Source organism: Poecilia reticulata, chromosome 19, assembly GCF_904066995.2.
Source record: "Poecilia reticulata chromosome 19, P_reticulata-male-v2, whole genome shotgun sequence".
NCBI classification, from domain to species: Eukaryota; Metazoa; Chordata; class Actinopteri; order Cyprinodontiformes; family Poeciliidae; genus Poecilia; species Poecilia reticulata.
Window position 1 is genome coordinate 12,066,790 of NC_088848.1, and position 25,330 is coordinate 12,092,119.

The 25,330-nt window shown below is 40.1% G+C and overlaps 2 protein-coding genes across 19 annotated transcripts in view; one reads left to right on the forward strand and one right to left on the reverse strand.

The window, feature by feature from the left end:
* The window catches only part of LOC103481617 (KAT8 regulatory NSL complex subunit 1), a 41,871-nt gene extending 26,270 nt beyond the window's left edge, over window positions 1-15,601 (forward strand). For 3 of the 4 annotated variants that reach the window (XM_008437207.3, XM_008437206.3, XM_008437208.3), the window contains 13 exons: window positions 1,474-1,615; window positions 2,719-2,802; window positions 5,331-5,440; window positions 6,489-6,624; window positions 8,093-8,258; window positions 8,607-8,762; window positions 9,423-9,641; window positions 9,731-9,885; window positions 11,581-11,705; window positions 11,792-11,849; window positions 12,749-12,861; window positions 12,938-13,190; window positions 13,931-15,601. In XM_008437207.3, the coding sequence (XP_008435429.2) occupies window positions 1,474-1,615; window positions 2,719-2,802; window positions 5,331-5,440; window positions 6,489-6,624; window positions 8,093-8,258; window positions 8,607-8,762; window positions 9,423-9,641; window positions 9,731-9,885; window positions 11,581-11,705; window positions 11,792-11,849; window positions 12,749-12,861; window positions 12,938-13,190; window positions 13,931-14,134 (1,921 nt within the window). In that variant the 3' untranslated portion in view covers window positions 14,135-15,601. The remainder of the gene's footprint in view (window positions 1-1,473; window positions 1,616-2,718; window positions 2,803-5,330; window positions 5,441-6,488; window positions 6,625-8,092; window positions 8,259-8,606; window positions 8,763-9,422; window positions 9,642-9,730; window positions 9,886-11,580; window positions 11,706-11,791; window positions 11,850-12,748; window positions 12,862-12,937; window positions 13,191-13,930) is intronic. The other variant, XM_017310877.2, reaches the window with a different exon arrangement.
* Window positions 15,602-15,647: 46 nt separating this feature from the next.
* Window positions 15,648-25,330, reverse strand: part of mapta (microtubule-associated protein tau a) — a 35,538-nt gene continuing 25,855 nt past the window's right edge. For 11 of the 15 annotated variants that reach the window (XM_081600861.1, XM_081600857.1, XM_081600856.1 and 8 more), the window contains 6 exons: window positions 25,045-25,137; window positions 24,675-24,767; window positions 24,053-24,145; window positions 22,497-22,578; window positions 22,214-22,320; window positions 15,648-19,713 (listed from right to left, as the gene is read on the reverse strand). In XM_081600861.1, coding sequence (XP_081456987.1) covers window positions 19,516-19,713; window positions 22,214-22,320; window positions 22,497-22,578; window positions 24,053-24,145; window positions 24,675-24,767; window positions 25,045-25,137 — 666 coding nt within the window. In that variant the 3' untranslated portion in view covers window positions 15,648-19,515. Of the gene's footprint in view, window positions 19,714-21,277; window positions 21,429-22,213; window positions 22,321-22,496; window positions 22,579-24,052; window positions 24,146-24,674; window positions 24,768-25,044; window positions 25,138-25,330 lie in introns of all 15 variants that reach the window. The other 4 variants (XM_081600868.1, XM_081600866.1, XM_081600859.1 and 1 more) reach the window with 3 other exon arrangements.

Consider the following 25,330-nt stretch of genomic DNA (forward strand, 5'->3'; position numbering starts at 1 on the left):
CCCTGGTTTCTTTATAGGCAGGTCAATCTGCCTTCTGTTCTCTCTTCAGAAGTTTAAGCTCACATTATTCTGTTTCAGTATGAATTTCTGTCATCATTTTCCAGTCCTCCCCCCCTCAGGGACTTTGCACCTGGCTGGCTCATTCTCCCTCTGTTGCCTCAGATGTCCACCCAGCTCTCACTGAATTTCACCATAAAGCCAGCAGCTCCACGAACACACTTCAGCCTATTGGTTTTGCTTTGGAAAAAGGCTCCATGATGACTTATGTATGTTAATAAACCACCTTTAACAGTGCACCTATCTGATGCGCCGTGTGGTTGCCTAGGATTGTCGCAGTGTCTGTCACCATGTAGTTTGTGAAAGGAGAGCATGACTGTTTACCTCAGCAGAACAGGATTAAGTCTGTAGAAGAGCAAAAGGAAGTGGTGCTAGCAGGAAATACTGCAGCTGAATTGTTAGCTGTTTGTCCTTGATGCTGTGTTGCAGTGAAACGAGTCATAGATGGGCAAATGTTGCAGTTGGAAAAGGGAGGAATTAAGTGGTTCTTGATTAAACTGATTGGTGGCTGGCATCTGCTTTTAGGGGACAGGAACTGTCTCTGATCAGCTTCTCAATAAGGCAGGATCCCTGCTTGGATTATTGGTTATCCCAGTGTATGCTCCTCTGTTTCCTGACCCAGCCCCACCCCCTCCAGCACTCTGTGGCCTGTAGATTGCTTTTAAAGCCCGTCTGTTCCTCTGCAGACTGCCAGAGCTTCCCAGCCCCCGTTGTCCCCATTTTCCACCCCTCTTCCTTTGCCTCTCGTGCTCTCGGCGGTGCATGCTCTCTGTAGTTTCTAACCGGGTCCTTGTTGAAGACTTAAACAGAGATGAGGTTTGAAGAAAGAGAATGCACAGGGGTACGAGGTCTATCTTTGTCTGCCATCTGAGTCATTATTTTCATTGTTCAGCTAGTGTCACTGTGGCCTACATTTTGGAAGAACAGCTCCCCTTGTGGTTGCTGCCTTTTGGTGCAGGAGCAGACATTTTCCTCTCATGTCTGCCTTTGAAATGCCCATTCTGTGTGTCATACTGGTAAAATGGAGTACCCAGCTATGAGCTTTGCACACTGTGTTTACAATCGGAGATAACAGTGTTACAGAAACGCCTTTTTTTTTTGTTTTTCTTCATCTATAAAACAGTTGTAATGTTTTTGCTTTTGGCTTCAGTGCTCATCCAGGCTCCCTGCAGCTGTCATTAGTGGGTGTTATATGTAATGCTGATTCACTGACCTCTGCAGTCTGATGGGGGAAATGCTGCTTTAATGATCAGTGTGTATTACTAGTACTTTAAAAACAATGACCCTATCTGCCTCTTGACTACTGGAACCTGTTAATAAATCCAGAGGTGTGAAAAATGACTTTAGGAAGAGTGAATTTTGTGTATTTGTGTCCCATGAAGTGGCTCAGCTGTAAACCTTTCCCCCCCCCTACAGATGGAAGCGGGCAGAGAGCCGCTACACCGTGGAGAGAGCTGGTATCATCAGCCACTGGAACTGGCTTCAGGCCCACATCTCGGACCTGGAATACCGCATCCGACAGCAGACAGACATCTACAGACAAATCCGCGCCAGCAAGGTTGGTTCCTGCCATTTCCTTCCTAATCGCCTCTGCATGGTGCTGCTGGATAATTGGAAGAGGACTTTCATGTTTTTACAGAACTAGAAATGGCCTTTATTGTTTTGCAAAGGGGAAATTCAGATGCAACAGCAGCGTTGTGCATATAGGTTCACACTAAACAATAAATCAAAAAACAAGATTAGTAATAATAATAGTAACAATAACGCACTGTTTAAGACTAAAATAACAATTACAGTGCATTTATTGGATATAAGAATATCCAACTCATGATCCAAGAGATTTGCAGCTGAGAACACAGTTTCCAGCTGTAGTTTGTGGCTGCATAGTTAAATGTGTATTTCTCTGGTAAATATTTGTAAGAGAAAACTGAGCTAGAATGATCTGGATTGCATTTGTAAATTTTTAAGCTAGTACTTCAGTCGTAAACTTTTTTTTTTTTTTGGCTTCTTGATCAGTAAACACATCATACTAAGCACTATTGGCTAACATCAACAGAAATGCTCTTGGATGTTTCACCTATTGCTGAGGAAAGATGACTTCTTGGCTATTTTTAGTATCAGTGAGGTATTAAAAATTAGATTTGATGAAGCAAGAAGCTAGACTTTTAGCAGGTAACAGAAACCCTGATTGAATGTAACAGATTTGCTCTGCTTATACTTTGGAGCTTTAACCTGCATCCACTGAGATGCTTCCAACTCTTGCTGTGTTTTTATCTCTGAGCTTAAGCATCATCATGTTATTTTTGACTCCATCTTTTAACACTTTGAATATAATTTCCTACAAATAAAGTGCCATTAAAAGTTATTTGACATTAATATTGCACATAGTGATATGACGATATTTGCCTTGAATATGATAAATTCTTTCTTTGCATGGCAGTAGTATTTTAAGTCTGTTCGGAGTCTCACTGTTCTCACCAGACACAGGTGAAGCTGCCGACTATTCTTGTCAGGAGTGACTTGAAGCACCTTAACAGTAGAGAGCAGGGAGGAAATTGGAAGTGTATTTTAGCATGTATACTTTTATTGTGATATTTAACAGGGGTATCATAATGGGTATACTTTTGTGGTTAAAGTTGAACACATCTGTTTGATCCATAGGGTTCTGTAGAGTTGGGAGGGCTTGCCCCCAGCGCTGTGCTCACAGCTGGCACCGAAGTGAAGACGGAGGCTGTAAATGCTCAGGTAACTAACAGGTTTTAGTGTTTATACTGCCGACCTTCTATCAGAGCAAAATCCTTTCCTACCAGTTCAAGGATTTGTGTTAAAATGGCAAACGTGTCTCTTTATTTTTCCTGGTTTTGCACGGCTTTGTTACAAATGCCACATTCATGACTTGATTGAAGAAGAAATTGGCTTGCGGTTGTTTTATTTAAGCTAACCCAGTATCGCCAGAAAATCAGCTTTATTTAATATTTGTTCATTCAAAACAACCACAGTTTATCACTACGCATTTTCCTAATTTTAAAATCAGATTTTTTATTCTTTTATGGATAAACGGAAATTATTTGGCTAACATTTTAGAGTGCATCATGTTACGTAGTAGCAAGTCTTAAAATTATATTTGGATACATCACTCAGCAAAGCCTTGCCTTTGTTAGCTCACTTTCACAATATTTTTGGCATTAAATTGAATTTTGTCAAATTCAGCATTTGAGTTGACTTTTTCTGTTTGGTGTATGGTTGAAAGCCCATTGTAACACATCATTGGGGCAACTGTGCTAGGAATTTTTCCTGTCACTGGTGCGTTGCCAGTTCAAATCCCTGCTCTGTCTGTCGTTGTCTTTGAGCAAAGCTCTTCACACACTTTGCCTGCTGCTATGGTTACTATGTAGCTCATCTCTAACTGTGCGAATGACTGAATGTAGTGTGTGAATGACTGAATGTAGTGTAAAGGGCTTTTATCTAGTCTCTACACTAGATAAAGCTCTATACAAGTACAGGCCACTTCTGCAGTATTATTGTCATGAGAAATGAATTTCAGAAATATTCATTCTCTGAGGTGAGCTTAGAGGTTCATTTCAATACACTACAATATTATTGAAATATGAGAAGACTTAAAAAAGGATTTTTACCATAGATGTGAGCAGTGTATTGCACAGAATGCACACTCAGTACTCCTTATGCATAAATAACTGCATCAGTGCAGTGTGGCATGGAGGTAATCAGCTTGAGGTTCTGCTGAGGTGTTGTGTAAGGCCAGGTTACTTTAACGGCATCATTCAGCTCGTCTCCTTCAATGGATCTGGTGTTGCTCATTTTCATCTCTACAATACTCCATAGACACCACTCCACAGTGACACCACGGTCATTAAAGCAGGTCTTGGTACCTTTGGTAGGGTGGACAGGTGATGTCCTGATGGAAAAGCTTTTTCTTATCTTTATTATTATTATTATTATTATTATTATTATTACAGCTAGTAGTGGTGATACGTAATGTTCCAATGTAGTGTAGATGTAATTATCCAAAATGAAATGATTGTTTAGATGCATCTTATAATAAAACTAATAACTTTTAGATTGAAATTTAATCCTCTAAGGTTCTCTAAGGTTGAACCTTAAGGTTCCTCTGAGAGGAGCTGCAGGCAAAGTGAATGTAGCATTCAGCAATAATCATAAAGTGCTGTCAATAAACCTTTGAACTCTGACCTTTATTGTTTTTGATTAAAACTGAAAGTCTTTCTTAAGGCCGACTGTGTTATCACGGATAGCTTCTCTTAAAACCCCATTCTAGTTTAATTATGCTGTTTTGCCTGTTGTGTTTTTTTTTTTGGTTTTATTATTTGGTGTGTCTTTCAATCTGTTTTATCTCGCCGAAACCCCAGCGAAGTTGTAAAGCAGTTTAAGCTAAGGCGCTTAAACTTAAAAAGTGTAATAAATGTTAGGACTAATCAGATCAGTTCTGCATCCTGCCGCTGTTGAGAATGTTTGTTTTACTGACGAGCTCGGTCATAATGCAAACTAGCTTATAAAATATTTGAATTGAGCAGCACCTCGTTCTGTGTTTTAGTATGTAAGCGTAAGACTTCCTGCTGACTCCTCTACACAAGTTTTTTTTTTTTTCCCCTGATAGTGAGAAACAATGAACCTGTTTGTTTCTCTAAATCAAAGAAAACATGGAAAGGAAATAAGCGTCTGAAGGAAAGGATTTTTCTTTCCCTCAGCTTCCAACCAATAATCTCAATAAAAAAAAATAAAAAAAGCTCTTTCAGCATTCTTACACAAGCAATTTTTGTCAATTTGTCTCAAAATGTGCTTCTCTTTGCGTCGACTCAAATTGTTTGAAAGAATGTGGCCCTGAAGTAGTGCGTGCGTGCGTGCGTGCGTGCGTGCGTGCGTGCGTGCTCCCATTCTCTTGGTTTAAAGTAGAGAACGGTTTGTTTTTCTTATTCTTGGTGCAGTTTCTCATTTTAAGCTCCCAACTGCATGCTTTTGGTGTCCTTGTGAAGACATTTCTCATTTGAAAGACCATTAAAAGCTTGTGAAGCAGAGCAAGCTGCAAATTCTGATGGAGAGTCGATTTTTTTAGCTTTGGGAGATTCCAGCCTTTTTAACAAATCTGTCTGAATAATTCAGGATGGGGATGGTTCGGTTCATCTGTTATGTCGTTTCCTTAAATATCCTGGCCCGGCTGGGCGCTGCGGGGTCAGGCTGTTCCAGTTAACGCACCGAGGTGTAGTCTCAACTGGTTTCTGTCTTATCTGTCGACGCAGGATGTTGGTGCAGAACGGCTGGACAATACAAGCCCCGCCCACGTCACCGGCACAGAGCAGGGCCCGTGGAAAGGTCAGAACGGGCAGCCAGTGAACGGCGTCCTCAGCAGGTACAGCTAATCATTACCTTCATGTTGAGATTTCTGAGAAATGGAAGAGCGGGTTGTCCGCAGTAATGGATGTGTAATTATCAGATGCTGATGTTACCGAGAGCCGCAGTGATTAGACTCTGAATCTGTTCATCAGCAGGAAAGTCTCAGGGTTTGTTTTACAGGCCACATCTTGACTTGTCATGACTAAAGAGCAGCGCTGTAATTAATAAAGAAAACGACTGCTTTCATTTGGATGAGCTGATTGAACGGGGCTTCAGGCTGACGGTTCGGTCATTACAACACAGACCTGGAACCGAGGTGTTTAACAATGCTCCTGTTGAAATGTCTGCTTTGAGGAAAACAAACATTAATCATAACTGCTCTCAACTGTTATATCATGAGGGAGTGGCACATAATAAGGCACATAAACAATAAAGTGATGGAAGACTAAAATAGGTCAATTTTCACTTAATTTTATTTGATAAATGAGATTATAAAATTAAAACCAAAGGTTAGGGAAATGTGGTTTGATTCATAAACTGGGATATTTTTGTAATGCTGCAACTTTCTCCCAGATTCAGTTTAAAAATCAGTTTAAAAATTTTCAGCTCTTTTTTTTCTTCTTTTTCCTCTGTCTTGGCATTAACGGCCTGCATGGTCGAAGTACCGACAGTCAGCTCTTTCATTGTTTCAGTAGCATGACAAAAATTGTGCGATTTTGTTCTCAGCCTGACGTCGTCCGCCTGTTCTTGTCACAACCACCATGGCGAACACTTTCCGGGGTGTTTTTTGATTATGCGGAACAAAGCTCCAACGACTCAACTTCCAGAAGCCTGTTTTAGGAAAATTAAATCAAAATCTATTGACCAAATCTTAAAACAAAACTAGAGATCAGTTCCAGTCAGGAAATTTCTAAGCTGTTTTTATCCTAGTTGAAATGTTAACTGGATGTTAACCGGACCAGATGTAACTTCTTGGCCAGATGTTACGTTAAAGCAGAAAAAGTTTTAATAAAACCATGGTGTAGGCATTCCTGATGACCCGTCTCCCTTCTTTGTTGTGGCAGGATGGCGGACAGCTCAGACGGCAAGCTCCAGCCGGCCTACGACAGCACGTGTGTGGCGGCGCGTACGCGGCCGCTCGTTGGCTGCCGGCGGCGGCGGCTCATTCAGCCGAACACGGTGACGAACCTCAACGGCAAGGTGAGCCAGTCTGCCCATCCCAGCCTTTTTTGGTTTGTTTTGCTGTTGAATCTTAATGCCGGATAATTTTGATCCTTCATTTTTTATTCAATACATTTGCTTTAAAAACTCAGAGAATCGGCTTTTGCTGGCTAAAATCGTCTGGTATTTGATGCTCATTCAGCGGCGGTGAATGTACCATTGTTCTCAGAGCGTCTTGTGTTGTTCCACTGCACTTTGATGAGTGCCTTCTGGCCTGTAACCTAATAACTGAGTAAACAAGAAATGGCTGACTTGTGTATGGAAAACTCTCTGCATTGTGAGTTGCACAACAAAAGAGGGCGATCAGGTTTTAATTGAGAAGTGGAAAGTGAGTTAATTGTGAACCTTTGTCACTGATTTAATGAGAGTTTAGTTTGTAAATGCATCTTTTTATATGGTTTTAAAGGTTGCAGGTTTTCTGCAGGGACTTTACAAAGTGAAACATAATCATGTCAAGTTCAATTACAGACGTATTGAAATTACAATATGTCTATAATTTCAACCATAGGTTTTTGTTATGTTTAGGTGCGTCTTAAATATGTACATTTGTTCAGCATTCAATCAATTTGTAATTATTCAAATAATACAATGGCCAAATGTCAGGAGGATCTTAAAATTGCACTTTTAAGTGTTTTCCTGAAAGTTTTCAGTTCAATTCATGCATCAGCTTGTCTTTTTAATACGTTGGAAACATTCATTAGTTCAGTTGTTGCTAAGGAATTAAAGTGTTACGTTGTGACAAAAGTCAAAATCTCATGAACAAGAGAAGCGATGATTGTCGAAAATTAATCTCTTGATATTTAACTTCACTGGGAAACTCATGTGCAAAACTGACTTCATGTCTTAAAATTGCGTGTTTAGACAAACAACCCATGTTTGACTTGCGTCATCTTGTACCCACGTCTTCGTTATGGGCAAATTTAATTTTAACAAGACTTTACTCAATAACAGTGATTTTCAGATGGTCATCAGTAAATGTAACCAAGCTTTTACTGTATGGGGTAAGAATATAATAAAGCGAGTTGGCTACGATGTAAAACGTCTCCAGTCACTTGGCTCAGGAGGAAAACACAAATTGAAGTTGATGGTTCCATTAAATTAGTGAAAGCTGTCATTTAAACATTGCCAGAGCTGAAAAATACCAACTTAACAAGACTTTTATCCTGACTGATTTTAATTGGTAAATTGAGCACAATTTAGGCTATAAGCCTATTTTTGTCGTTCTTGCAGTTTAAAAAAAGATTGTGTTGAAAAGTTAGTTTATAATGTTACAATGAAGTTACAGAAACTTGCAGAATCCAGATTTTAAAAAAAATTAAAAAATCACTTTTCTATGATGCCGGAACAAAAACAGATTAGCTGCTCTGACTGCATATATGATGTGTATGATGAATTGTGTGTATAAATGAAGCGGTCTTTAACGAGCCCCTGTGCTGTCGCTTGGCAGACCCCGAGGAGCAGCTGTACACAGTGTAGCTGCAGGGTGAACCCCAGCTGTGTGGTGTGTGGTGGCTGGCCCACCCCCAGAGAGGAACCCCAGTACGAGCTTCCCACCCTGGAGCGCCTGTCAAGGCTGGATCTTGGCGTCCACCCCATCCTCTCCTTCCCTGATGGTCAGTGCAGCGCTGAAGTTTATGCAGCCATTTCCTACTTTACATCTTGGAGAGGAAGGCAGGCAGGGAGTGGCCATAAAGAGGCAGACAGGCAGGAAATTCTTGGACAACGTTTTCAGCTTTCTTTTTCTTTTTTCTTTTAAATGAAATAGCTGAGTAACTGAGTAGTTACTACTGGAGCAAATCACGGGCTATTTATGAATAAAAGTTTTGTGATGGTTTGAGAACATATTTTTTCTGCTATGGATAAAGTATGACTCCTCCTATCGTGTGGGAGATGAATACGAGGAATCTTGCTGATGAAATAAAATCATCCCGGTTTGACCTCCTTCATTTGATCTTCCCCAGATGTTTCTGTGGGCCTTCGTCTTCAGCAGGTGATGAAGAGCCAGTGGCAGTCCAAGTCGCTGGAGAGGAGCAAACCCCTGAAGAAGCTGTCGCTCAAACACAAGCTCTCCTCATCCAAAGAGAAGCACAAGTTCACCAGCTCCCTCATGGCAGTCAGTGAGTACCCGGGTTTACAGTAAACCTGAATTAGTTTGTTTTTTTTATCTTGATTTATACCCAGGTCCTTTATATTTAGACATTACACCAAACACTAAATATTCTTTAAAATAACACTGTTGTTATTAGATGACATTATCTGATTTTCATGACCATTGTAGATATTTAGGCGTCTCGGGATTTCCTGCAGGATGTTGATTTGTTTCCAACAATATATATGATTCGATACACACGGCTAAAGTGTTGCTGATGATGTTACAGTTCAGGGAAGTTTGAATAAGTGATATGTTAATATTGGTTCCTCTCTTTTTTTAATGACTATGTCATAAAATCTCATCGGTTTTGTGTTGTAAATCCTTGATCTGAGGGGGGGGGACTCAAATATGAGTCTCAACAAAAATAAATGAAACTTGTTCACATGTTGGATAATTTTAAAGCCTGTTTCTACAGTAACTTTATTTCTTAGAAAAAGCTTTCTAAGAAATGCTACCCAGGACATATTGATGTTACTCAGAACTGTATCCTTCATACATTTCTGCTAACTGTTGGGGGGAAATGCTGCTTTTCCTACAACAGGACCAACAGGAAGTAGACAACAAATCAGGACTTTAAATACTTTAAAGTTTTTTAAAATGGCCGTTTTCGTGGTTGGTGTCGCAGGACTGAGCCACTGTAAGAATCGCATTGACAAGCAGAGGACCGTTGATGGCAGCATGGGCAGTAACAGCAGCAGCAGCGCCATACTGAGCATGCCCAGACTCGACAACCAGGGTGGGTGCAAAACTGAGCGACTGCACACCCTCTCCACTCCGTTAGGACCCTACGACAAGAACTACAGCCGCAAGAGATTAAGAGAGCACTCACTGGACAGGGCTGACAGTGAGTTTCCCCCCCAACACACACGTCAATACAAACCAAAGGTTAAAACACCTCTCCATCTCCTACATCCATGCGTCTTTTCCCCATAGCTTCCCCGAAGCTTTTCTTGGACACAAGCAGTCCCTGCACAACACTGGCCAACATGCACCCGTCGCTCCACAGCCCGCTGACGCGCCAGCTGTCCACGTCGTCAGATACGTCCACGCAGCTGGGCGCCGGCAGCCAGAGCGTCCCCAGCACACCGGTAAACACACAACCCCCCCACCACCACACACACTGTGTTGGGCAATGGACTGATCAGCACCTGAAGGAAAAGTTTATTAAAATGGTGGTTTGAAACAATATATCTAATAAGTCAAATAAACAATAAAAAAGACTAGTAGCTGCACAAATTAATCTCCTTTTAATAATCATTGCTAAATATACACCAATATTGATCCTTTTGTTTCAGGACATGTAATGATAATCAGCGTACTGTGTACCACTCACAGTACACTCCTAACCACACACTTATCTGCATTTGTCCGTTTTAATTTTATTTGACTCGGTTGAAATGTTTTTTTAATGCCTGTACTTTTTTTTTCTGTGATGCTTCAAGTCAAAGGATTAAAACATTACATAAATTTATGCTTCAAATTAGAAAGAAATGTATAATTTTGAATGGTGTGACACTGCCATACCTTGCACTGAAAATATCACCCAAGATTATAAAGGTCACAGAGTTTTGGAAGCATTGTCATATCAGGACTGAGGAATATATAGATTTATTGAAGCCATCGCCTTTTAACCTTTTAAAGCAGTGGACATCACAGGACTCCTAAAGTCATGCAATCATCACACACATTTTCTATGCATTTTTTATTTTGCAGATGGCAAATAGGATCATAGAAATGAGGCAAATAACCTTAATTTTGTTCAGATTATCTGTGACTTATTCTACCAAAGGATAAAGTGACATTCTGAACTATTATGTTAAGAAATACATTTTTATGAAAATTATCTGTTGAAGCATTAAGGAGTAAATCCACTTCGAAAGGCTCAGTGTAAAACATGCAAATGAGGCCTAGTCTTAAATGCACAAAAGATTGAACAAACAGAAAACAAACTTTGGTATGATAGTAGCACATTTGCAGCTTATTCTTTTAAAGCTAGATCTTTACCACCTCTATAGTTGACTAAAAGTTTTGCACTCTGGTACTTGAACATGTGCTAGAGACAATAGTTTAACAAATAAAAAAATAAAAAAACCTAATTATAGTTTTATAAACCAAATGTCTGTTTTGAATGTTTTGTAAATGTTTTTGTACTTAGACTCAGTTAGTTTCAGAATCACCCAAACATGTCCTATTTATATCTGTTTTTGTCAACACTTGGAGCAGCTGTCCTGTTTTTAAGTCTGAATGTCGGAGGGATCTTGATCTTTCTTCAATTCTTCAGTAAAAGCCTAAAAACGTAGTTTCAGGGTGATGCAGATCAAGTGGTTCACCCCTGATTTAAAAGCTTCAGGCTGGATGAGGCGTAGCTTTACTGTAAATGTTTCAAACTGTACACAGATCGCGAACGCATAGAGACCGCCTGAAAGTTTCTGATAAAAGCAACATTGGTTGAGACTGAGACTCAAACTGAAACTGCTTGTGGTTTTTACTTTTTCTGGTGGTGGAGCGCAAGAAGAAAAACGTAAACATCCAGTTGATTTGGTTATAGGAGCCAAGCTGCTTCTAGTTTAACCTCAGCAAAAAAAATTTTTTAATACATCTTTAAGTTTCTGTCTAAAGTTTTTACCACAATAATCAAAATGTTCAGAGTTCCTTAAAAATTCACATTAAACATAATTAATGCCCCTTCAGAGCTTGAAATCAAACCAACTGACAGTTTAAAAATGTTCACTTTGTGTCGAGAACAACTCTGCTACATTTGTCGATGTTTTCCTGTCCTTCAGCAGCAGCCAATCAAGCGGAGGCGTGGTGAGAGTTCCTTCGACATCAACAACATAGTGATCCCCATGTCTGTGGCGGCCACCACTCGAGTGGAGAAGCTGCAGTACAAAGAGATCCTCACTCCGAGGTAACCGGCTCCTGCTGTCACTTCTGACTGCTTATCCTCACCAGCTGCCAGGTTTCTGTGCTCAACATGTCTTGTTGTTCTGCTAGTTGGCGATCGGTGGACATTTTCTCTCAGCCGATAACAGCAGAGGAGAACGAGCGAGAGGTAGGCACTCCTGCTCAGTTTTATGGCTCCCAGTTTGGCTGTAATCATTTAAATCTGAAGTTTACTGGAGAAAGTCTTTGTATTCCAACTGAGCAAACAGTGACACCTGGTGGTCAAATATTTAACCGACTTGGATGAGATGAATGTTCCTAATAACCTTTAATAGCCTTTTTTTCTCCAGGGATTTAAAATGTTTCTAATTAATCTCAGAAATATAAATCCAGGAAAAGTGCCAGCATTTTTTTCTTCTTGTATTTAGAAAAGATATAATTGAATTGAAAAACAATAAGGAGCTAATTTAACAACAGATCTAATTTCCAGCGAAGTTTACCAACATCTTAATAAAAAAAAAAAGGAATGTATTAACCAGCCTGCAATAAACTGTTCATCAGGACAGACAAACATCTGATTTTAGTCATAAAATGATTCCTGAAGTGTTTTGTATTTATGTTAGTGCTTTAATTTAAGTTGAGTCATGATTTCTGACATTTCCTAATAAAATATTCTTCATTCTTGAGTTGGAGACAAAAGCATTGTTCTCTTTTCTTCAAGAGAACTGTAAACGGATGAGCACAATCACTGCAGTTGTGCAATTCATTTCTGATAATCATATCCAAAGGATAATAAAACAGTGTTTCATTTTACATTTCATTTAAATCACACAGAACATCTACGAATCAGCCTCCTCACATATCCCCTCAATCTGTCTAATTCAAGTATTTGTTAAAAAAAAAAAAAAAAAAAAAATCAGATTTCATATGAAAGTGAAATTGCTGTTGTAGATGTAAAAAAAAAAAAAAAAAAAAAAAGCTACAACTAAGAAAGAGTTGATCTAAAAATGTGGAGGGCAGCTTTCTGAAGATGTTTCAGCGTTTTTATTGGCTGCTGTTGGCCTGCAGGTGGAGGACCTGACGGACGCCGCCTTCATCCAGCTCCACCAGCCCCACGAGGACCAGGAGCGCTCCCGCTGGACCTGGATGGCGCTGGCTCCAGCTAAACGCAGGGGCAGCAGGTGAGTCGGTTCCCCCCTCGCCACCCGAAGCTTCCTCGTGTCCGAGTCACGTGACGTTAACACTCGTGTCTCTCAGGTCATACAAATCTGTGGATGGACGGACCACGCCTCTGCTGTGTGGGACCAACCCACCCACCCCTCAGCCCGCATCGCCGGACCCCGGCCACTGCCCCTCGCTGCACGACTACATCCACGTGCCGTCGCCCATGAGCCCCCCCAGCCCCGACGCCTCATCCAACCCCCAGACTCCCTGTTCCCGCGACTCCCACAGGCTGCTGTCCAATGAGGACACTCGGTGCTCCACGCCCGACTTTACCTTTGAGGAACGGGTGAGACAAAAAAAATAAAAAAAAGTGGCTCAGCAAATTTACATCCAAGTTTTTGTTTTGCTCATCAGAGTTATAGTTTACCACGTTTCCAAAAATGAGATAGATGAACATAACATCGATGTTAAACTAAATACTCTTTGCTGGACACATCATCACTATATGGTAGGGCAGCTATTACATAGAACCAGGTCTATCCAAAGACTTTTACTGAGAAGTCGACTTTGCTGCACCCAGATCAGCTTTTATCCAATTAATTCAACTTGTCTAAATTCTGCAAGCGATTTAAAAGAAAGTGACCCAAATCCTGCTCTGATGCAGACAATAAATTTGTTCATTCGAGCCAAAAAGTTTTGGAAACCTGCTGCCGTTATTTTAATACAACACATGCCCATTACTCTACAACAGTGACATGTTAGTCATCCCGTCCCTACAATAAACAAAAAAAAACAAACAATTGGACTACTTTATTTGCTTGATTTTTACAATTTTGTCCCTCGTGATAAAACGGAAAAAGGACACTCTTGCTCTGAAAGTCTGCATGTCAGGAAAGTGTTTTAAAATTACAAAACGCCATGCTTGTGTTTTATTTAAAGAAGGCACACCCTGCAAGTATATCTGAAAGAGCAACATGCATCTACTATCTTACCAATTTACCCTAGTCTGACTGATTGACCCAAGTTTAATCAGCATTAGAAAAAACTATTCTGGTGCAATGGTTGACTTCTGTTTATATTTTCCAGACCGTAGCGCCGTGGGAACGCCGCAACTTCCCCCTGCCAGAAGACCCGGCCCCAGAGCCCGAAAGCGACCAACCGATCAGGCCGAGGGCCCGCAGCATCTCAGGGTGCCGATCGTCCGCCTACGGGCGTCTGGACTCGGACGACGCGGAGCTGCCTTGCGACGACGACGGCGGCCCCAAGCTCAGGGCCTCGTCCCACCGATGAGCGGCAGACAGGCGGAGGCGGCCCCCCCTCCCCCGCCCCACACGGCTCCTCTCTGGCATTAACAAGCAGAACCTCAAAGCTGAATAAGATGTTAAATGGGTTCCTGTTGTTTGATATTCAAACATCAGTCTAATACTTTCACAGTTTTTAGTGAACATTATGGAGATAGAAGCCTTTCCCTTCACTTGTTTTTGTCACAGGGAAAAAAACGATAAATGTAAAAAAAAAAAAAGTATAAAACAACATTACAAAAAGTGAGTTCTGTAGTAGGCTAAACAATGTACATGGGGGCTTAGTGGTGTTCATGTCGCGTGTACACTTGTAGCGCACTATGTAGCGACTCCTCAACATATGGCCAAAGGGTGTTTTCTATTGACTAGTTTGCTTGTAAATCCCCATGTACATTTTTAGTGGAGTGACAAATATCAAAACAAAAACAACAAAAAAAAGACCCTCCCCACTTCCTTCCTCCTGCTCCTCATCCACATAAACAGGTACATTTAAGATGTGGTCCCCTCCTCCCCCCACTAGAGGTCGCCTGAAATCACCAGAGCACTTCTCGTACTGCCAAGTCTAGTTCTGCTGGTTTGCTTTCTTTCTTTGTTTGTTTTTTTCTCCATTCCTGACATGTTTTTGTTGATCTTGTTCTGTCTGTTTCAGTGTATCGCATTAGTTTGTTTTTATTTGAAGAGTAAAATCATTCCTACAGTCTCTTCGGAGAGCTCCCGTCTCGCTGCACAGGTTCCCACCGCCGGTTCTGTTTTAGAAAAAAAGAAGGAAAAAAAAAAAAAAAAAGGGTGACGGCACAGACCCGGGAGCTGCTTTCTATTTTTATGTTCAGGTTTGAGCAATTGCCCGGCAGAAAGCTGCCTGCATGCTAAAATACAAACAAACGAAAAAAGATGATGTTAGTCTTATCACACCAGTAATCCTAAAAGCTAATCTCACTCCTTTGCAAACAGTTGTGGCTGTAAATGAAATTGTGGCGACATAAACACGATAACCTATGTGCTTTTTTTTTTTTTTTTTTCCCTTTATGGTTTCTTTTTCAGCTTAACAAGATTTTAAACATTTAAAATGTAGCAGCTCTCAATTAGAAGCCACCCGAGCTCAGGTCTTTCTGGACAGTAATTTAATGACACTTTTCCTCAGAATGGTCAGTTCAAAACCAGATTTTGTTTTTTCCACTTTCACATCCTTGTAATTATGCTCTCACCTCATCCCTCCTCCACTTTACGTAACTAATTGCTATGCAAAAAAAGAAAAAAAATCTATGGTTGTTTTCATTTTCCGCCTCCTTTGTACACCACAACCGTTCTGTTTTTTTTTTTTTTTGTTTTGTTTTTTTTTTGTAGTTAAGATGTCAATGTACCTGTTCGATTGTTGCAGCAGTTATAACCTAATCAAAAAGCAGAATTGTTTTCTTTCTTGTAAATAGTACCATTAAAACATTTATGTTTAACTTGGCACCATTGTTCCAGGCTTGGTCATTCATTCGAGGTTCATTCAGACGTGAGTGTGACTTTGCAGCGTTTATTTCAAATACACATATACAGCAACAAGAATCATCATAAACCAGTTACTGATCAATGCACAATAACGAGAACAATCACATTTCCACGTCTGTACAGCGTCAGAAGTAACCAAAAACAAAACAAAAGGTTGAGTGTTGTTACTGCAGGAACCTCTTCACAGCACGCTGGGGGATCAGGTCTCATCCCCTCCCCTCCACCTCCTTTCTGTCCTGATCTCTGGAGACGGAACGGGGTCTACTGCAACTAAAAGACGTCGGCATGCAGATAATGTTGCGAGCGCACCTTGGGAGTTCTACGCGTCTGCTGAGTTTTGACCCTTTTTACTCGCACGCCCTTCCAAAAAGTCCGGAGCAGATACAAAAGGGGTACACCAGGAGATCAATCTGTGAAAGGGAGGCAACAAGCAGACGGCTGTCTCTTACATTAAAAGCATGCAAGGATGTTTCATTAGTGCCATAATAGATCACGAGGGAATTGGAGAGTGTAAAAGGATGTTTTCCTGGCAGAAAATAACAGCTGAAGAACTGAGCCTTGGCATCAAACTATATGCAGGGTTTCTGTGGTGTCATAAACCCTTAAATGTATCATCTTTAGAGATTAAATATGCCCAGATTTTGGAGGTCTTTGTGATCACTGGTGATGCAATTCTAGCAGACAAATTGGAACATTTGACAAAACTAACACTTAAATTGAGGAATCAAAGCCAAATGTCCATTTTTTTTCTCCGAAATTGGCTTTTTTTTTTTCTTTTTTTTTAGGGAATTAAAAACAAAATGTTCTTTCTAGTTAACCACTACCAGCTTAGTCTTGAATTTAAATTTCAGAAACCTTATATAGGTGTTTAAATAACATTGGAAATGTAAATCATTTTAAGGATGTATACCCATTTAAATGTATAAAATCAACAGTTTTAAGGTGAATCTAAAGGGAAGCAGACGATGTGTGTTTCCTGGTTAGTGGTGACGTGCAGAGGTATTGATAAAGTGCCTGAAGAGGTGAACTTGTTGCTTTACAGTTTGTTTTTGCTTACCTTAAAGATGCAGTGCACACAAAAATCCCTTCATCCACCCATCGACTTGGCAACAACAGGTTATTTTTCCTATTTTATTTAGTAAGAGTTTGAAATAATACCTTAAGTTACTGCCAGTAAAGCCTTTATGGGCTCTTTATTACGTTGAGCTTTTTTTAAATTACTAATTAGCCTTGTTCTGATTATTTTGGTGCTTACTGTGGTTTAAATACTGCACACAATAAAGTCCCTCCCTTTAATCCTGTATTAAGGTTTTCTTCCCATTAATCAAGCTGTAGCACATGTACAGTAGGAGCAGTAAAAAAAAAAGAAAAAGAGAAACACTGACAGTAGCAGGCACAATACAAATGTCCGTTCATATCAAATACATGTCATATATGCACAGAATACGATTATAAAACTGGCCCAACGCGAACCAAACTTCCTAGCCATTCTTTTTTTTTTTTTTTTTCCTTTAAGTCCAGCGAACTTTCCAATCGCCTTTGTTGAAGATGGTGTGCCAGGAATAAAACCACTGAGGATATTTTGTGTTGACAATATGAGACGCAGAAAGGTCGTCACCCGCAGTTCGCTCAGATATTCATTTTAACTGAATGCTCGATGTACATTTGTAAGATAGCGGTTCTCAACGTGGGCGGTACCGCCCCCCTGAGGGGCGTTCAGAGGACGGCAGGGGGCGCTGGCGGACATTTTTACAAAAGGGGGGCGCTGGGATTCCTTGAGGGGCCGTTTGGTCGAAGAAGGTAAACTTTACACCTTATATGCACAACAATACCAGTTTAGACTTTGAGCAACTTGGTAAAACTGTATTGTGTAACATTAAATCATGCTTGGCTGCAACGGTCTCGATGACAGCTGCTCTTCTATTCAGTGTTTGTTAGCTTCTGTTAGCTTCTTGGCGCAGCTCTGCTCTCCTGCTACTAGTAGCTTCAGCGCATCAGTTTAGCGTTACACCGGCTGATGACGTTGCTGTGATTCACTTTGCCTGGTATTTTTGTACATATGTTTTGGCAGCTCTGTGATCATGTCAAAGCAGCAACTTATATTAAAAAGTGTTTTATTTCCGTTTGAAAGCTGCCCGCTTCCATGGAAGGACAACATAAAATCGCTCTTATAAACATGTAATTACTAAAATCACAATACCCTCACTTTGTATCCCTCTGAAAAATGAACCCATTTACATAAAGAAATCCCTCCAAGGGTGATACCTCGATAGAGGGCGTTCATTTTATAGCATTAACACCGGTGCTGTAAATGGTGCGGTTTGAGTGATAGAACAACGGTACCACAGCACTTTTAAATTTTTGGAAACTTTTAAATAGTTATATTAATAATAAAATAATAGTCATGCAAAGTAGCCTACAAATTCTTTGGTGGGGGGCGGTGAGGGACCTGGATAAAGGCTAGGGGGGGCGCTGGGCCGAAAAAGGTTGAGAAACACTGTGGTAAGATTACATGTTCAGTATTTATGGCAAGCCAATTTATCATAAAGTAGGCGGGCTATATCTTCTTCCCAAAATATCACATAGTTTACTGCCATACAATTCCAGCTACCTCTTCACAATAGGGAAGAGGCTTAGGGACCAAAAAAAAAACTAACCTTTTTTTTGTCAAACCTTTATAGAAAGTAGTAGTCAGTCTCTGAGATTAAAGACAGAATTCTGACTTTTTCCCCGCTATTCTAAAATTAAAGTTTGAATTGTTTTATTCCAGTGCCAATGCTCTTTTGTATAAAAAGTTTCAGATTTCTCCATTTTTATTTGACACCTTGTGTTGTCAAATTTCAATATGGCTGCTGCAAAGATAAAAGATAGTAATAGCTGCAGTGATAAAATGTTTATCTGCACTTCCAAGGTCATCAAATCTGTAAACATCGTAAAAACGCAAAATGCACAAAATGTAAATACACCTAAGGCCTCGAGCCATGAATTTATTTACTGTAATGTCGTGTTGTGAAGGAGCATAGACAAGCTGAGGAATGGGTGAACGGAGGTTTGGGTATCACATGTCTGGATGAACGTCTGAGTTCAGACAGTGAGTGACGGCCGGGAAGAGTTTCCTTTTAGCTTCAAAGCTCAGGCAGCGCCTCCCTTTGCTCCTCAGTGGTTCTTATTTTTGCCACACCACCGACCACGGCCACCTACTGTAGCACATGTCGGGACACAAAGCAAAGAAAGCAGAGAGGTCTGCAAGACATTTTTCTGGCTAGACAAGAAATTTGCTACTTTTTCTTTTGACATTTCTTTTCCTCCCAAACCTTCATCAGAGCCCGTCACTGTTCCTTTATATCAAACTGGAGCTAAAGAGTTGGATTCGCCCTCCTCTCTCAAGGCTCATGTTCTGTGTATCTAAATTAAAAAAAAATAAAATAAATTAAAAAAAACATTAGTGAACACCCATCGAAGGGAAACTGGTAAAGGTTCACAGTCTGTGACAGGAAACCAAGTCGTTTTTTTCATCAGGATGCGTTGGGATGAAACAATTCGCTCGGATTCGCTGGGGAAATTTTTCTCAGCTGGATGCTTTAACTCCTAAATATTTACTACAAAAGGTTTACGTATTTTTGCAAGAAGACCACAGAGAGAAATCAATACAGTTTGGCCTACCTGTTATTCAGATTTTTTCTTTCTTTTTTTGTTCTTCTCTAAAAAGAAACGCCTCAGTAAATTTAAGAGGTTAGTGGAGGACAAACAGTGATGGGTATCTTAAAAAAAAAGTCCAGTGAAAGTAATGAGGAAGGCATTATACAACTCCTCTACGTGGTGGTGTGGTGCAGGTGGAGCAGGAAGCGGGGGCGAGGCGGTGGGGGGGCACGTTCACAAGCCCTGCTTGGCCAGCGAGGCGGACACCTGGTCGGCCAGCGTGGAGAGCTGCGGGGAGTCGGTCATGTTGATGCTGCCGGAGGACGACACGGTGCTGAGCTGCTGGGGCGAGTCTTCCAGGGAGATGATCTCAGCGCCGTGGTCGGTGCGTGCCTTGGCCGTCTCACGGAAGCTCAGCTTGTGGCTCTCAATCTGCAACCGGCAGGAAAGGTCAGATTCATGACCCCCTTCCCTGCTGAGGTAATTAGACTCTGAGGAGGTTTCAGATCACTGGAAGAAATCCGAGCGACTTCGGTGTGTTTTATATGAATGGACCAACACAAAGCAGTGTCTGAAATGAAACTCCTGAAGTTTTTACTGCTGTGGGAATGAATGGAGCTAAAATACAGTAAAAACCTGGAAGAAAACCAGTTTGAAGAGCTTCATTGACCCTAAACATCCAACCAGGGTAACTCAAATCAAAGCATATTAATATGTGTTAGAATGTCCTAGACAAAGTCTAGAGCAGTGGTCTGCAACCTGTGGTTCTGGAGCCACAAGTGGCTCTTTGGGTCTTCCACAGTGGCTCATTAAAACTTTGACTAAAAATGAAGTAATGTTTTTAAATGAACAAATGCATGTTTTAGTTGCGATCAGTTATATTATTTAAATCTAGTTTTCTTGTCACAAGCTTGGAAACGATATGCTTTTATTTAGCTACACCGACATCTGATGGAAGAAAATCTATCCATCCTCTTTTTGCAAAGGTTTTCATTTGTTTTAAAATCTAAAAATAGAAATAGAAATGTGGTTCTTTAAACATGACAACAATTTGCTACAGTAAATATTGATCAAAAATGAAAGTTGTCTTTTTTTTTTTTAAATATTCATTTAAAGTTTAAAATTTGCATCTCTAACTAAGTTTTGTTTGGCCAGACTGAGGACAGAAATGTCTCTTTGTGTGGTTAAGGGTGCAGACACCTGGTTTAGAGCTAAATAAAAATTGTGAATATGTAGCAAGACTTGAAAACTGATGTTCACAGAGGTTCTGTGTCCAGTCTGACTCAGCTTAGGCTATTTTGGGAAGAGTAAGTAAACATGCAGAGCTGGTGGACCGCAAAAGACTGGAAGCTAAGACTGCGGCCAAAGGTGGGTTTTTCAAAGTACCAACTTAGTTTGGAAACAATGAATTATTTTCCTTCCACTTCTACAGGTATGTGCCACTTTGTGTTGGTTCAGAAGATTAAATCCCAATAAAATACACTGAAGTTTGTGACGGTAGCAAGACAACCACAATACAAGGGGGGTAAATCATTTTTAACGTGATAATTATAACATTTTTTATTTTAAAATATGTTATTGTAAATTTACAAATTTCATTTTCAGAGTAAAGAAGGCCTGAAGAAGTGCGACAAGCTACAGGACTCCCTCTGCTGGACAACACGCACAAGTGCAGTCATCCTTCAAAAATTTAGACTATTTTCCATGATAATAATTAAATAAATGTTTTATTTTTCTTTTCATCTAACTTAATTTTATGACTTACGCCATGTTTCTTTTCTTTTTACATTTCTTGTCTTAACAGCCTGGGAAGCATGTTGCTCACATGTGAAAGAACCTCTGGAAACATTTTTAACAACATAACACCCTAAAACTACAAAGTGCATTTACATCGACGCGGCGTGGCGACGAGCCCCCACGGTGAAACCCAAACAGCTCGGGTTTCAGAAGAAACTCGTTTTCTCCGTGAAATCCTGCAGCTCGCACACATACTTACGCGAGTCCTCAATCTTTATGAGAGGGTTCGTCAGGATGGGTGTGGTAGGTGCTGAAGGGACAGTCTGAGGTGACTGAGGGGGGGTGGCAACAGGGGAGGGGATGGACATGCTGTCTGAGACACTGCCCTCCGCGTCCTTGCCCTTCTCCCGCTATACAGGAGGAGCCCCGGCGGGGAGGAATGACAACGCATGCAACAAAAACAAATGGGATGGTTTCAACAGAAACAATAAGAAGAAAAAGAAAACAACACAATATTTGACCAATAATAATGCAAATAATGAGAACTTTGTTATGAAATTATAAAAAAAAAATGGAGGAAATACAATGAAAGAAGCTCTAATGGGGGGAGGAGGGAAGCGGTGATGAGAAACAGATGAGCTTTCGATACGCTGCAGAAATCTGCTGGTCGGGTTTAAACCCCCGACCATGATTCGCACATTATAGGTTTCTATAAAGAAAGGGACTCAATACAACCAGAACCAGAACTTCAGCTCCTTTTCAGTAATCTCCACTTCATAGCTAATTTAAAATAAAAAAAAACAGCTTTGCCAACATTCGACTGATCTATCCAAATGCATGTTATATTCTAGTATGCATCTTCACCAATCAATAAACGTTGCTTAACTAATGGAAAATCTGTCATATTATTTAAAAAGGTAATACTAAATATAATTTTTATCTATTTTAATGCACTGTAGTTTTGCTCTACACCATAATTGTTGTTATCTTTTTAACTCTAATTTATGCTCACCTCAGAGGCAAAACTAAGGGTAAAATGAGAAATCAATAATAAATCAAAAGTTCGAACCACCAGCTGAAAAGTTGGCTCTGGGCTGTCTGACACACTAAACATGTTTTTTCTTTTTCCTTAAATCTTAAAGAAGGAAGAGACACACAGAGATCTTCAACTGCAGGAAGGATGAGACATTTCTACCTTCCTCTGTCCACCTCCGGGGACGTGACCGATGTTGTCCAGGGAGCCGACTTTGGACTGAACTTTAAAGTCTAGCTTCTCGGTTTTGATCTCCACATTTCCACCACCTTAAAAGAAATCCAGTACAGTTAATGAATTACAGAAGTTCAACACCAGACCTCACCAAACTGAAAGTAAAAAAAAAAACAAAAAATAAAATAAAATCCCCAAAACTTTCACCAGTACACCCATTCAAAGCAAGTTTTTCTGGAAACATGAGCATTTTTCACTTTTAAACATTTACCTGGCTTGTGATGAATGTTGTCTTTCGATCCACATTTTGATGTAACGTTGCTCAAGTCAATCTTTTTGTGCACGATTTGAACCTACAGAAGAAACAAAACAGACAGCAGAAGAACAGATTTAACCAAAACTGAAACATCACGTCACTTTAAACTGTAGCATTTTATAGGTCTGTTAGTTTGTTTCCAAGAAGGTAAAAACTGGTCAATAAAACAGTAGATTAGAGAGCAGACTATTATTAAATCCAGTGTTAGTACTGAACTAAAAAATGACCAAGCTTAAAGTGCGTGTATCATCAGATTTCAGAGCCTGAAAACTGAAATATATATAAAATACAAAGTAATTTTTCCACGGCTTTCAAAGCAGATAAGTGTAACAGGAAGAGCTACGAAGTATAAATAATTTAAACATCAGTCTTTTACGCTATAACGTCCACCAAAACTGTCTCTGTTGGAAACATGTTTTGCTCCAAAACTAAGACTATCGGAACAATTAAAAACTTAGATTTGAGGGAAAGAACAAACTGTGTCAGTGGAGAGACAATGTTTACAGATAAGGTTTAATCAATAACTATGTTTTTTTTTCTCCCCTCAATATTCATATTATGATCTCACATCTGAACTGCAGACTTTGCAGATTGTTTCTTTATCTTCAGTATTTATCCAAATGAACCAGCCTCACTCTTGAGCAACTCTCAGCTGCCCTATTGACTTTCCGATTCACTTTTTTTTACTTTAAAAATCTATCTAATACCCACAAGAAGCTCCGTTTAAGTTATTTTTTTCTTCTTCTTTTTTACATATTCTTGTTATTTCAGTCACGGAAATGACTACAAGTCTGAACTCAAAATGTAAAAATGATGACACGTGGCCTTAACGTTTATGCCCATTATAAACTCTGCGTTCACGTTGCACTTTTGTCATTTGAAGATAAAAGCCACTGTCCTCATCTGTGCATCACAGCGCTGGACTGAAGTGACCTCATCTTACGGTCGATTGTGCGGCAACACAAAGCGCTCAGTCTTTCCTCCGTGAGGTCGAGGACAACAGGCTAAAGCTTGGAGAGGAGAGCGAGGACAGAGGCTCTTTGTAGCTCCTGCTGCACAATTAGTTCATTTCATTCAGACGTTTCCAACTCAATTTTAGTAAAAAAAAAAAAAAATGTTTTGAGGAAGAACCACCCAGGACACACTGGATTCACGCATGCAGGTTTAGGGCCCAGTTTGGATGGTTGGTCGCAGTCAAACGGACACATTCAACAGTTATGGAGCTTATGTTACACCATGAGCATTTTATTCACCAAACTGGTCTGCAAAACCGACAAAAATCACTTCGTAGCAACTGATTACAAGAGGAGACACGGAGGAGGGAAGGTCTGCAGGGTAAAATGCTCATGACTGCTCATAAGTTCCGGGGTCAAACGGTTATTTGCAGGAGTTAAGAGGTCAAAAGTGGCAGGAGTGTCGAGGTCAGAACGGGTTGGACAGAGACTGAGGTTTCGTGCAATCCTTCTTCTTCTTCGAGATGCATTTAGCACCTGCAGCCGTGGTTTACTCACATTGCCACCACCGGGTACGTGTTTTATATTGTCTTTGGAGCCGCAGCGGGACTGCACGCTGCTTAAGTCCAGCTTCTTATCAAGAATTTGCACCTGGATAGTTTTTTTTTTTTTTTTTTTTTTTAGTGGAGGGAAAAACATAATGTTATCTTGCAGAAAGAGAAATGAGATTGAGGAGAGTTTCTGAGGAGAAAACTGTGGAGTTCAGCCTAATCCAGTTGACTAAGAAAATCATATCTAAAAGGCTTACAACTATAAACAGTTAAATGACGTGTGTTGGTGTTGGCTTTAGTTTGGCGTTGGAGCCAAAGTTAAATCTTTTTAAAGATTTCAGAGGCTTTCAATTCGCTAAGGGAAAAAAAAAACCCAAAACATTTGTCAAACATCTGAAGCTTTCAGGGAATGACCAATAATGATACTATTTTGAAGATGAATTTTATCCTTTGAAAAAATAAATCATCCTGGTAAAACAAAGATATTAGAATTTTTAAAGAAAGTTAATAAAAATGCTGGTTAGTCACAGAGTTCCCTGTTTGTGTCCTGACTGGATCACTGAGAAGATTTGTTGGATGGATTTGTCGGAAGAACTGCTGAGGACGGCGTTGGGTTCATCCCTACTCACGTTGCCTCCACCGGGAGCATGTTTTATATAGTCTTTGGAGCCACACTTAGACTGGACAGTACTAAAGTCCAACTTCTGATCAAGTATTTTAACCTGGAAAAGTGCAGAAGTGAGGGGAAGAGGCTGTTATTGTCAGAATCACTGAAAGTAGCTGTCTTGTGTTTATTTCAAAATAATAATAATAATAATAATAATAATAATAATAATAATAATAAAAACAACTCAACATGATTGGTTTTGACACAGTAACGTCTCTGAAGTGTAAATACAGATAGACAGAACTTCAAAAGGAGCCATGCGTATGGCTGCAACACATCCTGAAACTCTTTATAGAAGCCATATTTATATAAAAGTGCAACAAGTTTCCTACCCTTCCTCCTCCAGGCTTGTGCTTTAAGTTGTCTTTAGAACCACAGCGAGCTTGGACGTTGGATAAGTCCAGCTTCTTATCGAGGATTTGGACCTGAAGAAGAACAACAAAGGGCAGGTAAGAGGATCTGCAGAGGAAGAATAGCAGAAGAGGAAGAGGAATCATTTTGAATTAGGAAATTAAGTTAATTGGACTCCTTGTATTAAAGCTGCCATTTGCATTTTTGTTTTACTTACTCAAGTTGCCTTAGGAACTGTAACATTATTTTGGCGACTCGTGAAGGCGA